We start from the raw sequence: 15,528 nt of genomic DNA, 5'->3' as shown, positions 1-15,528 counted from the left end.
CATGCCCCCACGCAGTGTGGAAACTGTGCTCAGAGTGCCCCTAAACACACTCAGAATAAGCCATGCCTCTGGGGGCACTCGTGGCTCACAGGCCCACAAAGACACATCAGATGAGCAGCGCTCCTCAGGCACACAGAGAGCACACGCCTAGTTCTTCGCCCTTCCACAGGTACACGGTCAGTCCGTTCAGGCCGCACCTGCAGGCCGCTCCCTGTCCTCTGCTGTGCACAGACCCTCCACACTGCCACAGACACCCAACTTGTCCTACTAGTCCTGGGTCCCAGGGCCCACGCCCCTGCCTTCCAGGGCTCACCCAAGTCATCCTTGTCCAGAGGGATCTCCTCCACCAACGACGGCATGACAAAGGAGAAGGTCTTGCGATTGAAGTAGTACAGGCTGTAGCCTCCAAACATGGCTGAGAAGATCACAGCGCGGTAGAAGCCGTAGCCTTGGGCCGCCATGGTGGAAGGGAGCAGGCCCCACTGGTGGGGACTCGGAGCCTCTGGCCACAGCTCCTGCCGGTGGCTCTCTCAGTGCCCCAATCTGCTGAGTTGGGCTTTTTCTGCTCCCTCCTCCACCCAGCCTCCCAGGCTCCCTTTATAGCCACCTTCTGGACAATCATTAAGCCTGGGGCAGCTTGTAGGGAACCCAGTGTCCTGAGGGAGACAAGAAAACAGCCGATTACTGAGGGGGAAGCGGTGGGGGCTGGAGGGGGTCCCGGAGGGAGGCACTGCCCGTGACCCAGCACCAGCCAGCATGCTGTGTCCCCAGAACTTCTGCTTTTCTCCGCTTTTCCTTGTCTGCCCACCTGTGAAACCAGCTGTGATTAAAGGCTCGACCTAATTACTTTTGTCTGCAGAGCCCAGGGGAGGCAGGGGTGGGATAAGCAGAGATGCCCTCTCTAGCCCTGCTCCCTCAGTCACCTGCCTTCTCATTCATTCAGCCACGAAGTTTGGGGAGGGCTTACTGGGTGCCAAGCATGGCACTAGGTGCTGGGTTAGTTTCCACACACACACTCAATTAGACACATACCCCCAACAGCCCGACTCCCAAGTCTTAGGACTGACTCAAGTAACTCCCAATGCTCAGCACACATTGGGGTGTAACTGTTTATGGATAGTTGCAGACCTGTAAGCAGGAGAAACTTCCCCTTTGCAGGCCCTGGGTTGCGCTAAAAGGCCCCCTAAAGGCTGGGGTCGTGGTGGGGGCCACTCAGCGGTCTCTGGTCCCTTTACCCTGTAACGACAGGATGGGGTGCCCTCTGGCCGGCTGGGGGCTGCAGGGTCGGTGACAGCACGGCCCGTGGGCGGGAAGGTGCACCCCGCGGACTTCAGGCGGCAATGTCGAGCCAGCCCTCTTCCCAGGGCCCCGGCAACACGCCCCCGGCTTTTCCGCTCAGTTGGGAAAGCAACTGGAGCAGAAGGCGTACGCGCGAGCGGAGCAGGCGGCCGCACGGAGTCTCCCGGAGGCTCCGAGTGGCTCAGCCCGGCACGATGGGGCCAGGCGCAGGCTCTCGGCACCTGCCCAGCCCCGTGTCCTCAAGCTACCCGGGTCACCCGACTCGGGCTGGAAGCCCACGGGTGCGGGAGCTGGAGAGGTGCGGAGACACCGAACCGGTGCGACAAAAAGCAGCAGGTCCGTGCTGGTCACGGGCAGCACCTAGGAGGCCCCCAGACCCAGGAACTGCCCCCCACCCGGGAAGGGGCAGCTGCAGGAACAGCTCTGGTTTGTATCGGAAGTTAGGGCAACCTTTGTTGGGGCTCTAACAAAGGAGCCCAAACACCCGAGACTCCCCCTCCAACCCCGCCTTCGGGCGGCGCCCCTCCCCCGCATTCAGCCGGCTACCTGAACGCCGGCGGGAGCCGGAGTAGGATAGAGCGGGGCGGCGGGGCCCCCTGGCGCATGCGCGTGCGCTGGGGGCGGGGCCTCCGCCAGCTCATTGCTGGCTGAGAGCCAAGTCCACCCCTCGGCGCTTAGTCTTCGCCCTGCGGGCGGTACAGGTCCTTGGGCGAGGACAGCGCCCCTTAGGGGCTGCATTCGTATGTTCCCTTCTTAACTGGTGGGGTTCAACAAATCCGTTTTTAGTGAGTGCTTCCCGCTACCAATCACTGTTCCCGCGTTATTCACAGTCTGAGAAAGCTCTTGTAGAGAGCACAGTCTTTTCTGTAAGAAATTAAGGCAGTCCCGGAGCGCCTGGGTGGCTCAGTCGTTAAAAGCGGCTGCCTTCCGCTCAGGTCATGATCCCGGGGTCCTGGGATCGAGCCCCGGATCGGGCTCCCTGCTCGGCAGGAAGCCTGCTTCTCCCACTCCCGCTCCCCCCTGCTTGTGTTCCCTCTCTCGCTGTGTCTCTCTGTGTCAAATAAATAAATAATAAATCTTAAAAAAAAAAAAAAGAAATTAAGGCAGTCCCCATAAGCACAATATGAACATTTAACTTGAAATCACAATGTTGTGAACCGGGTTAAGATAAAACAAACTGAGGGTTTTAGAGGGGAGGGGGGTGGGAGGATGGGTTAGCCTGGTGATGGGTATTATAGAGGGCACGTTCTGCATGGAGCACTGGGTGTTATACGCAAACAATGAATCATGGAACACTACATCAAAAACTAATGATGTAATGTATGGTGATTGACATAACATAATAATAATAAAAAAAAGATATAATAGAGTGTTTAAAGTACCTGGCCAGAAATAAACCTTAAATTCTAATCCCAGACCCACTACATTTTAACAATGTCACTTGGGTAATAATCTCTATGAGCCCCAGTTTCTTATAAATCTCATAGGTTTGTTGTGAGGACTCAGTAGAAGATTTTTTTTTTAATATTGTAATTTTAAAAATAATGTCTACACCCAACATGGGGCTTGAACTCACAACCCAGAGACCAAGAGTCACATGCTGCACCAACTGAATCGACCAGGCACCCCTCAGTAGAAGATTTAGATAAGAATTAAGAAAATTTAGATAATTGCTTTCATAGAGACTGCTGGAGAATTGCTGAAAGAATTGTAAGTGTTCCAAAGTTGACAGCAAAGATGTTTTAAATTGGGAAGGTGGTCAGGGAAGGGAGGAGAAGCCTGCAATCTGCCAAAAGCCCAGTGTCACTCCAGGAGGCCCCATGAAAGATTTTAAAACAGAATTATAAAACACTAAAGTATTATGGTAACTACTCTCAACCTACAATACTTGATTGGATTCTGATGAGAACTGTGAGCGTGATCAACGTTTTTCCTCATTTCTGTCTGGGTACCTGAAATGATAAATGATGTCAGGGATTCCCATCCGCACAGGAGTAAAGCATTTAGCCTCCCAGATGAGGATCTTGGGCAGATGCTTAATGACTGAGCCAGCCAGGTGCCTTGACCTACACTCTTTTTTAAATTAAAAAAAAAAAAATGTTTTTAGACTATTGAAAATTATTAAAGTCATAAAAGACTTTTTCCTTTTTTTTTAATGGGAAACTGCTTTCTCCTTATTTAGGCTTTAGGAAGAAAGTTAACTTTGGTTACGTATTACGTTTTAAAAAAATCAGTTTTATTTTATTTTTTTTAAAGATTTTATTTATTTATTTAACAGAGAGAGAGCACAAGTAGGCAGAGTTGTAGACAGAGGGAGAAGGAGAAGGAGGCTCCCTGCTGAGTAAGGAGCTCCATGGGGCTCATCCCAGGACTGCGGGATCATGACCTGAGCTGAAAGTAGAGGCTTAACCGACTGAGCCACCCAGGCGCCCATATCTATGGATATTTTTCACATCATCAAAACTGAGAGATTTATTTATTTTTAAAGATTTTTAAAGATTTTATTTATTCATTCAAGACACAGAGAGAGAGAGAGCACGAGCAGGGGGAGAGGCAGAGGGATAAGCAGGTTCCCCACTAAGCCAGGAGCCCGATGTGGGGCTCGATCCCAGGACCCTGGGATCATGACCTGAGCCGAAGGCAGATGCTTAACCATCTGAGCCACCCAGGTGCCCCAAAACTGATAGAGTTAAAAAGTACTTACTTATGAATACATTTTAAAGCGATACTAATAAACCTTCTAGGATATCGATGTAAATAACATTTTTAATGAAAAATAATGATATTTAAAGAATCTATGAGAATAGTGAGATTGTTTTACATTTTTGCAAATCACTTTAACTTCTGCTTTAAAAGACCACTTATTCTCACATCTGCTTCTGCATTCAGGCTGCTGCCTCTGCTGTTTTGGTTGAAGTACATGAAGATAGAGCCTCACACAGATACATAGTTGGAAAGGGAGGAGGAGTTTTATAGGCTTTCCAGGTATTTGTGAATATTCTTTTTTGATACTACACTAAGCTGGACAAGTGGTAGTTTCTTTTTTTTTTTTATTTTTAGATTTTTATTTATTTATTTATTTGAGAGAGAGAGAATGAGAGAGAGCACATGAGACGGGGGAGGGTCAGAGGGAGAAGCAGACTCCCCGCTGAGCAGGGAGCCTGATGCGGGACTCGATCCAGAGACTCCAGGATCATGACCCGAGCTGAAGGCAGTCGCCTAACCAGCTGAGCCACCCAGGCGCCCCAAGTGGTAGTTTCTTAAAGATTGGCTGCAATGTGTAATCTGAAACTAAGTCAATGAAGTTTTCATATTCTAATAAGTTAAAATCTATTGGTCTATCTTGCACCAAAAATGGATATTTTACACATGCATGATTTTTTTTTAAAGAGTGTGTGTGCGCGTGCAGTGAGGGGGAGAGGCAGAGGGAGAGAAAGAGAATCCCAAGCAGGCTTCACGCCCAGCACAGAGCCCCACGTGGGACTTGATCTCATGACCCCGAGATCATGACCTGAGCCGAAATCAGGAGCTGGATGCTCAACGACTGAGCCACCCAGGCGCCCCGCATGCATGATTTTTTTAACATCATGTGTTGGTCATTTGGAAATGGTTGGTTCACTGAATTATGCAGATCTTCCCAATGTTAATGTATTTCATTACACAATACCCCCCAAAAATGATATTTGGTAATATCACCACTGGTTTTATTGGAAAAGCGTTAAAAGAGTAGGAAGCCATCAAGCTCAAATTTTGTTTTTGGCAACAAATACTGTCAGTTGTTTTCCTTGAAGTGATGGGATCACTGTGTACATTTTGGAGAAAATGTCTGCCAAATACCCGAGTCCCAATAACCATAGCTTGTTTCTCAGGTGTTCTTTCCAGTAAAACTGGTGTTCCATGAAAGAAGAGGCTAATTCAACTTGCAGCTCAAACAACTGCATAGATGTGTTTCCTTGGGGGCAACCACTGTACTTCCAGAAGTACTTTAATACCTTACAAAAGACGTGTACTCAAGAGTTGAAATTAGTAAGAGTAATGGTTTCCCCTTCACCCCCCTTTTTTAAAGATTTTATTTATTTATTTGACAGAGAGAGACACCGAGAGAGAGGGAACACAAGCAGGGAGAGTGGGAGAGGGAGAAGCAGGCTTCCCGCGGAGCAGGGAGCCCGATGTGGGGCTTGATCCCAGGAGCCTGGGATCATGACCTGAGCTGAAGGCAGACGCTTAATGACTGAGCCACCCCGGCTCCCCGGTTTCCCCTGCTTTATCAAGGACAGTCTCAAGTGAACCTAACTTTGAGTGTGTGGTGGTGAAGAAAACCATGATTACTAATATTGCTCAATGCCACTGCCTTGATTCGCTCCAAGGGGTCTGCAGCTTAATCTTTCATTGCCTTTACACCATCAGGGCAGATATGAAAAGAAAAAAAAAAGGCAAATTACATCTCAGTATTATTATAAAGATAATCGTGTCCTCCCTGACTCCCTAAAAAAGTCCTCAGGGATCCAAAGATTGCACTTTGAGAACCACTGCCTTAGTCCAACCAAGATTTGAGCAGATTTGATTGGAGAGTATAGTCTTTGTGAAGGGTGATATAGTTCATGTTTACCCTTATTTCTAGAATACAGTCCCTCGGGGGTCCTAACTTAATGCCTGGGCTGTTTTTCAGGATGCCTTCTCCTTGGCGGGCTTTGAGGTCTAATTTCTGTCCACCACCACCACACCCAGTCCTAGGAGGCTTCCAAAAGCTGGGCTTAGCCTCTCTCTCAGCAGCTTCTTTCAAATTGGCAAATCCTGTGGTGATGCAAACACCACCAAATGTTGAACTTGCTTCTTTGGGACCCTGACCCCTGTGGCAGACTGATTGTAAAAAATAGCTGAAATTCTTCGTCTATAGTAGGTATATACAATGGAATATTGCTCAGCCATTAAAAAAGAAAGAAATCCTATCATTTGTGACAGTATGTTTGAAATGGGAGGGCATTATGCTGAGTGAAATAGTCAAGACAGAGAAAGATGTATACAGTATGGTATTACTTACATATGGAATTAAAAAAAATAGGTGTGGGGGGGTGCCCGGGTGGCTCAGTTGGTTAAGTGTCTGCCTTCAGCTCAGGTCATGATCCCAAGGTCCTGGGATCAAGCCCTGCATCAGGCTCTTTGCTCAGTGGGGAGCCTGCTTCTCCCTCTGCCTGCCGCTCCCCCTGCTTGTGCTCTCTCTCTCTGACAAATAAATAAATAAAATCTTAAAAAAAAAAAAAAAGGAAAAAAGTACCAAATGGAAACATACCTGGAGAGAATTTAGGTAATAGTTATCAAACTCAGATTTTAAGATAAATGTGATTGGTATGTCCAAGAAATCAGATGACCAGCAGAGACCTAGAAACTGTCAAAGATACTCACTTCGATACTCTTAAACTGAAAAATACAGTAACTGGAAGTAAGAATAGATCAGACACAAGTGAGGAAAGAATCAGAAGATAATTAAATTCACTTTTGTCTAAAAAAGGCAAAGGCCAAAACAAAAAACTATATTATGTAATTGTGATGGTTAATTTTATGTGTCAACTTAGAGGGTGCTTTGGATGAGATTAACATTTAAATCAGTGAACTTTGGGTAGAGCACTTTGCCCTCTGTAATGTGGGTGGGCCTCATCCAATCAGTTGAAGACCTGAAGAGAACAAAAAGACTGACCTTCCCTGAGCAAGAAGGAATTGTCCAGGGGCACCTGGGTGGCTCAGTTGTTAAGCATCTGCCTTTGGCTCAGGTCATGATCCCAAGGTCCTGGAATCGAGCCCTACATCGGGCTCCCTGCTCCGTGGGAAGCCTGCTTCTCCCTCTCCCACTCCCCCTGCTTGTGTTCCACTCTCGCTGTGTCTCTCTCTCTGTCAAATAAATAAATAAAATCTTTAAAAAGAAAAAACAAAGAAGAAGGAATTGTCCAGCAGACTGCCTTAGGACTTCATTAGCACCATCATGTTGCCTTTGGACTGGAACTGCTCCATTGGCTCTCCTAGGTGTCCACCTTGCTGATTTTGAACTCTCTAGCCTCCATAATTGTGGGAGCCACTTCCTTATAATAAATCTATCTATCTATCTATCTATCTATCTATCTATCTATCTATCTATCTATCTATCTATCTACACATCCTATTGGTTCTGTTTCTCCAGAGAACCTTGACTAATACTATAATAATCCAGAATGAAAATTATTGGTGATATCAACACGAGGGTGGTAATTACAGGAGGTAAGACTAAGGAATTTACCTTGTTAATGGGGATAATATCAATTTTGAAAAGCTAAGGACTGACAGAAAAAAAAAAAAAACAACCATAAGTCTGGGTCTTAATAATTAAAGAACAGGGGCACTTGGCTGGCTCAGTCAGTGGAGCATGTGACTCTTAATCTCAGGGTTGTGAGTTTGAGCCCCACAGTGGGTATAGAGATTACTTAAAAATAAAAAAAATCTTAAAAAAATAAGGAACAAATACCAGAATAATAAAAATAGAATGTGTTGCTTTCAAATAGGCAACAATTTTTAAAAAGTAGTCTAGCCAATAGAAAGTAGGATATGGTAAGGGAAAAAATAAAGATGGGTGAAAAAAGTCTAATAGTCTATAACTGGAATTATAATAAAGATAAATGGATTAAATTAACGTATCAAAAACAGAGATGCTGGGAATGTTAACAAAAATAAAATGCAATCTTCTGACTCTCAGTCAAGAAATTGTTAACATTATTACTCCAAAGAAGAAAACTGGATAGTTGGAAGATGAGGGGGAAAGTGTAGGAGAGAGATTTTACCTTGCACATCTTTAAGAGTCTTTTGAATTTTCTTTTTTTTTTTTAAAGAGTTTATTTATTTGACAGAGTGAGAGAAAACGAGAGAAGCGAAGCAGGCTTCTCCCTCTCCCACTCCCCCTGCTTGTGTTCCCTCTCTCACTGTGACTCTCTCTGTCAAATAAATAAAATCTTTAAAAAAAAAAAGAAACATAATCACACTGAAATAATATGTGGATCAAAGAAGAAGTCAATGGAAATTAGAAAATATTTAGAACTGAAAAATAATAAAAATATTGCATATTAAACCTTGTAGACTACAGTAACAGGGTATTTGGAGAAAATTATAGACTTACATGCTTATATTGGAAAAGTGGCTGGAAATTAATAGGCTAAGTGTCTAACTTAAGAAATTTTTATTATTTATTTAGGGTGTCTGGGTGGCTCAGTCGTTAAGCGTCTGCCTTCGGCTCAGGTCATGATCCTGGGGTCCTGGGGTCGAGTCCCGCATCGGGCTCCCTGCTCAGCAGGAAGCCTGCCTCTCCCTCTCCCACTCCCCCTGCTTGTGTTCCTGCTCTAGCTATCTCTCTCTCTGTCAAATAAATAAATAAAATCTTTAAAAAAAAAAAAAAGAAAGAAATTTTTATTATTTATTTATTTATTTTAAAGATTTTTATTTATTTATTTATTTGAGAGAGAGCATGAGAGGGGATAGGGTCAGAGGGAGAAGCCAACTCCCTGCCAAGCAGGGAGCCCAGTGCAGGACTTGATCCAGGGGCTCCAGGATCATGACCTGAGCCGAAGGCAGTTGCCCAACCAACTGAGCCACCCAGGTGCCCCAAGAAATTTTTTTTAAAAGAGGAAAAATCCAAAGAAAATAGAAGAAATCAGAAGTAAGAGCAAAAGTTAATGAAATAGCAAACAAACTACAGTACAGTGTATCAAAGTCAGACTCTGAAAAGCTAAAACAGGGAAAAACTCTGAAAATACTGAATAAGAAAAAATGGGGGGTACCTGGCTGGCTCAGTCAGAAGAGCAGGTGACTCTTTATCTTGGGGTTGTAAGTTCGAGCCCCATGTTGAGTGTAGAGATTACTTAAAAATAAAATCTTTTGAAAAGGAAATGTCTAGGGGTGCCTGGGTGGCTCAGTCAGTTGAGCTTCTGCCTTCAGCTCAGGTCATGGTCCCGGGGTCCTGGCATCGAGCCCCGCATTGGATTCCCTGCTTGGCAGGAGGCCTGCTTTTCTCTCTCCCAGTCCCCCTACTTCTGTTCCCTCTCTCTGTCAAATAAATAAATCTTAAAAAAAAAAAAAAAAAAAGGAAATGTCTACTCAAACCCTTTGCCAATTTTTTTTTTTTTTTAAACTGGGTTGTCTTGTTGTTGAGTTGTAGGTGTTCTTTTTGTTCTCTGGATATTATTATCAGATATATGATTTGCAAATATTTTCTCCCATTTTGTGGGTTGATTTTTCACTCTCTTGATAGGGTCCTTTGATGAACAAAGTTTTCAATTTTGTTGAAGTCAAATTTATCTATTTTTCTTCTATTGCTTGTGCCTTTGGAGTCATATTTATGAAACAATTGCCAAATCCCCCTATGTTTTCCTCTAAGTGTTTTATAGTGCTAACTCTTAAATTTAGGTCTTTGATCTGTTTGGTGTGTGTGTGTGTGTATATATATATATATATGTATATATATATATATATATATTTTTTTTTTTTTTTTTTAAGTAGGGCTTGAACTCACAACCCCGAGATCAGGACCTGAGCTGAAATCAAGAGTTGGATGCTCAACCAACTGAGCCACCAGGCGCCCCTGATCTGTTTTGAGTTAGTTTTTGTATATGGCATAGGGTAAGTTTCCAATTTCATTTTTTTGCATGTGGAAATCCAGTTTCCCAGCACCATTGGCTGAAGAGCTGCTCTTTCCCTATTGCATTGTCTTGACACTTGTTAAAATTCAATTGAGTATATATGTAAAGGCTTATTTCTGGTCTCCCAATTCTATTCCATTAATCTATATGTATATCCATATACGAGTACTACACTGTTTTGACTACCACAGCTTTGTATTAAGTTTTGAAATGGAAGTGTGGGTCCTACAACTTTGTTCTCCTTTTTCAAGATTGCTTTAGCTAGTTGGGGTCCCTTGAATTTCCACATGAATTTTAGGATCAGATGATCAGTTTCTGCAAAGAAACTCACTGAGATTTTGATAGATATTGTATTGAATCTCTAAATCAATCTGGGGAGGGGTGCCTGGGTAGCTCAGATGGTTAAGTGTCTGCCTTTGGCTTGGGTTGTGATTCCGGGGTTCTGGGATTGAGCCCCACATCAGGCTCCCTGCCAAGCTTCTCCCTCTCCCTCTGCCTCTCCTGCTTGTGCTCTGTCTCTGTCTCTATTTCTCAAATGAATAAATAAAATCTTAAAAAATATATATATATAAATAAATAGGGTGGCTGGGTGGCTCAGTCGGTTAAGCGTCTGCCTTTGGCTCAGGTCATGATCCCGAGGTCCTGGGATTGAGTCCCACATCGGGCTCCCTGCTCAGTAGCGAGTCTGCTCCTCCTTCTGTGCTCTCTCTCACTCTTACTCTCTCTCAGATAAATAAAAATCTTTAAAATAAATAAATAAATAAATAGATAGATAGATAGATCTGGGGAGTATTGTCATCTTAGCAATATTAAATCTTCCAATCCATGACCATGGATGTCTTTCCATTTATATAGTTCTTTTTTAATTTCCTTCAGCAAATACTTTGTATTTTTTAGTGCATAAGTCTTATGTTTCCTTGGTTAAATTTGTTCCTAAGAATCTTTTTGGGGCTATTTTTTACTAATCTCTATACCCAACATGGGGCTCAAACGTAAAACCCCAAGATCAAGAGTCACATGCTCTTCTGAGACAGCCTCTCAGAAGAGGTGTCCCTCTTCTTGATGCTGTTGTAAGAATTATTTTCTTTATTTCTTTTTATTTGATCAGTGTCAGTGTATAGAAAAACAACTGATTTTTGATTGTTGATTTTGTATCTTGCAGCTTTGCCAAATTTGTTTAATAATACTGACAGATTGGGAGGGAGGTCTGGGTAGCTCAGCTGGGTAAGCGTCTGCCTTCAGCTCAGTTCATGATCTCAGGGTCCTGGGATTGAGCCCTGCATCAGGCTCCCTGCTCAGTGGGGAGCCTGCTTCTCCCTCTGACTGCTACTCCCCCTGCTTGTGCTCTCTCTCTGGCATTATCTTAAAAAAAAAAAAAAACCTAACAGATTATCTGTGGTTTCCTTAGAGTTTCTACATAGAAGATGAAGTGATCTGTAAACAGAGATGGTTTTACTAATTCCTTTCCAATTTGGATGGCTTTGATTTCTTTTTCTTACTTAATTGCTTTGGCTAGGACTTCTAGCCAGTTAAATAGAAGTGGTGAACACAAACATCCTTGTCTTATTCCTGATCTTAGAGGAAAAGCTTTCATCGAGTATGATGTTCACTATGGGTTTTTCATATAAGGCGTTTATCATGTTGAGAAAATCCCTTTCTACTCCTAGATTTTTGAGTGTTTTTTATCATGAAAGGGTGATGGATTTTGTCAGATGCTTTTTTTTGCAGCAGTTAAGATGATCATGTGTTTTCCCCTTCATCCTATTAAGGTGATATATTACACTGATTGATTTTCACATATTAAATCACCCTTGTATGCCTGGGATAAGTCTCATTTGGTCATGATATATAGTCTGATTAATATGTTGCTTAATTTGGTTTGCTAGTATATTTTTAAAAGATTTTGCTTCTTTATTCATAAGGGATATTGATCTATGGTTTTCTTTTCTGTAGTGTTTTTCTTTTTGTAGTGCTTTGGTATCATGCTAATGTCTGCCTCATAGAATGAGTTAGAAAGTATTCCCTCCTATTCAATTTGTGAATAGTTTGAGAAGGATTGGTGTTAATTCATCTTTATTTTTTTAAAGATTTTATTTATTCATTTGACAGAGAGAGAGAGCACAAGCAGGGGGAGGGGCAGAGGGAGAGGGAGAAGCAGGCTCCCCACTGAGCAGGGAGCCTGATGTGGGGCTCGATCCCAGGAGCCTGGGATCAGCACCTGAGCCAAAGGCAGATGCTTAACAACTGAGCCACCCCAGGGCCCCATTAAATTGTCTTTAAACATTCGGTAAAATTCACCTGTGAAGCCATCTGGTCCTGGAGTTTTCTGTGTTGGAGATTTTTTGGTTATTGATTCAATCTCCTTACTCCTTATAGGCCTAATCTGATTTTCTATTTTTTCATTTTTGGTAGTTTGTGTGTTTCTAGGAATTTGTCCATTTTATCTAGATTATGCACTTTGTTGGCATACGGTTATTTGTAGCATTCTCTTAACAATCTTTTTTGCTTTTGTAAAGTGGGAGTAATGTCCCTTCTCACTTCTGATTTTAGTAATTTTCTGTTTTGTTTACCTCTGCTCTAATTTTTATTTCTTTTTGTTACATTTGAGTTTAGTTTGCTTTTATTTTTCTAGTTCTTTAAGTGGTGGAATTAGATTGTTGATTTGAGATGCTTATTCTTTTTATATGTAGGCATTTACTGCTATAAATTTCCCTCTGTGCATTGCTTTCTGTGAATCCCACAGGTTTCGGTATGTTGTGTGTATGTATGTGTGCATGCAAGTGTGTGTGTGTGTGTGTGTAGACTATTACAGCAATTTTAGGCTCACAGCAAAACTGAGTGGAATGTACAGAGAGTCCCTATACATCTCCTGCATGTCCTATTATTGGGTGAAGTCTCTTAGGTCTAATTGATTTATAGTGAGGTTTAAGTACTCTGTTTTCTTATTCATCTAGAAGTTCTATCCATCAATCCAAGTAAGGTATTGAAATCTCAACTACTGTTGTGGAATTGTCTATTTCTTCCTTCAATTCTTTTTAAAAAAAATATTCATTCATTCATTCATTCATTTGAGAGGGGGGCGGAGCACAGAGGGAGAGTGAGAGGGAGAAGTAGGCTCCTCACTGAGCAGAGAGCCTGACATGGGGCTTGATCCCAGGACCCCGAGATCACGACCCCAGCCGAAGGCAGACACTTAACTGACTGAGCCACCCAAGTGCCCCTCTTCCTTCAATTCTTCGTTGAATGTCATTGCATGCTTTATATATTTGGGGCCTCTTTTGTTTCGTACATACATTTATAATTGTTATAGCTCCTTAATTAATTGACTCTTATTAACATATCATGTCTTTGTCTCTTATAACAAAGAAAAAATACGTATGTAACAAAAAATATAGAGAGAATGTCTTTCTTAAGTCTCTTTTGACTTATAATCTACTTTGTCTGAATTAATAGAGCCATTCCAGCTCTTTTTTAGTTACTATTTACATGGAATATAATTTTCCATTTTTTCACTTCAACGTATTGGTGTCTTTGATCTAAAGTTAGTCTTTTGGGTGCCTGGGTGGCTCAGTTGGTTAAGCGACTGCCTTCGGCTCAGGTCATGATCCTGGAGTCCCGGGATCGAGTCCCGCATCGGGCTCCCTGCTCGGCGGGGAGTCTGCTTCTCCCTCTGACCCTCCTCCCTCTCATGCTCTCTGTCTCTCATTCTCTCTCTCAAATAAATAAAATCTTTAAAAAAATAAAAATAAAAAATAAAATAAAATAAAATAAAGTTAGTCTTTTGGGTGCCTGGGTGGCTCAGTTGGTTAAGCGACTGCCTTCGGCTCAGGTTATGATCCTGGAGTCCCTGGATCGAGTCCCGCATCGGGCTCCCTGCTCGGTGGGGAGCCTGCTTCTCCCTCTGACCCTCCCCCCTCTCATGTGCTCTCTCTCATTCTCGCTCTCTCAAATAAATAAATAAAATCTTTAAAAAAATAAAAATAAAAAATAAAATAAAATAAAATAAAGTTAGTCTTTTGGGGGCACCTGGCTGGATCATTTGGTGGAGGATGTGACTCTTGATCTCAGGGTCGTGAGTTGGAGCCCCATGTTGGGTGTAGAGATTAAATAATTTTTTAAAAGATTTTATTTATTTATTTGACACAGAGAGAGAGCATGAGTGGGGAAGGGGGGAGAGGGAGAACCAGGGTCCCTACTGAGCAGGGAGCCCAATGCAGGGCTGGATCCCAGGACCCCAGGATCACTACCTGAGCCGAAGGCAGACGTGTAACCAAATGAGCCACTCAGGCGCCCCAATAAATAAATATTATTTAAAAAATAAAGTGAGTCGGGGTGCCTGGGTGGTTCAGTTGGTTAAGTGTGCAACTCTTGGTTTTGGCTCAGGTCATGATCTCAAAGTTGTGAGATCAAGCCCTGCAATGGGTTCCACGCTCAGTGGGGAGTCTGCCTGAGATTCCCTCTCTCTTTCTCCCTCTGCCCCTGCTTCTCGCTCTGTCTCAAAATAAATAAACCTTAAAAAATAAAATAAAGTGAGTCTTTTGGAGGCAGCATATCCTTAATTAATTATTTATTTATTTATTTTAAAGATTTTATTTATTTATTTGACAGAGAGAGACATAGCGAGAGAGGGAACACAAGCAGGGGGAGTGGGAGAGGGAGAAGCAGGCTTCCCGCCGAGCAGGGAGCCCGATGCGGGGCTCGATCCCAGGACCCTGGGATCGTGACCTGAGCCGAAGGCAGACGCTTAGCCGACTGAGCCACCCAGGCGCCCCAAGCATATCCTTAATTATTTTTTTTTATCCTTAATTATTAAGACCCACACTTACATTTACTTCTTTCTCTAATCCTTAAGCTTTCCAAAATTGATATCATCCCCTTAATAAAATAAATTCTTTGGTCTCAATTCGTCTACTTACCATCTCCAGTTGCCATAATCTGTAATTTTGTTTCAGGATTCTTGAACTGGTTAATAACAATAGCAAACATTTAGACAGTGCTCATTAGGTGCTTGGCACTGCTCTGAGACCTTTTCTATATTATTTCTGTTAACTCTCCCAACAACCCTATGAGGTAGGAACAATTTTAATGGGAAAACTGAGGTAAGAATCGAAGAAACTTGCCCACATCATAGGGCTAAAAAGTGGCAGTCAGGATTTAAGTCCACTCTTTCTTGCTACCTCTCAGATCAGCCAATTCTGAAGCTGTTGGGAAAAAAATAAGCAAGATTACCCAAGAAAAAATTTTAAAGTGTAATGAGATTATTAAAAAGTATAAAACTACAATAATTAAACCTGTACATTATTAAGTTTATTTATTTAAGTAATCTCTACACTCAACATGGGGCTCAAACTCATGACCCGGAGATCAAGAGTTGCATGCTCTTCGGACTAAAACAGCCAGGTGACCCAAACCTGTACAGTATTAAAAAGCATCACTGAAACATAATTAAAAATTCCAATATAAGCTCAAATCCATCTGAGAACTTGTTATATAATAAAGGTGGCTCTCCATAACAGCCTAGGAAAAACAGATTTCAGTAAGTGGTACTGGAATACTGGCTAATTGGATCACTACT

General features: G+C 42.8%; 1 protein-coding gene across 4 annotated transcripts in view; it reads right to left on the bottom strand.

Moving 5' to 3' along the window:
* The window catches only part of SLC37A4 (solute carrier family 37 member 4), a 28,448-nt gene that overhangs the window by 7,689 nt on the left and 5,231 nt on the right, over positions 1–15,528 (bottom strand). For 3 of the 4 annotated variants that reach the window (XM_064577358.1, XM_064577356.1, XM_064577357.1), the window contains exon 3: positions 314–656. In XM_064577358.1, coding sequence (XP_064433428.1) covers positions 314–461 — 148 coding nt within the window. In that variant the 5' untranslated portion in view covers positions 462–656. Of the gene's footprint in view, positions 1–313; positions 657–1,845; positions 2,180–15,528 lie in introns of those variants that run through there. The other variant, XM_045894872.3, reaches the window with a different exon arrangement.

The sequence above is a fragment of the Mirounga angustirostris genome, unplaced genomic scaffold, assembly GCF_029215605.1.
Source record: "Mirounga angustirostris isolate CCGP_5_RB_7025 unplaced genomic scaffold, mMirAng1.0.hap1 SCAF_13, whole genome shotgun sequence".
Taxonomy (NCBI): domain Eukaryota; kingdom Metazoa; phylum Chordata; class Mammalia; order Carnivora; family Phocidae; genus Mirounga; species Mirounga angustirostris.
Note: the sequence above shows the minus strand (reverse complement) of the source record. Positions and strands in the feature narration are given on the sequence as shown.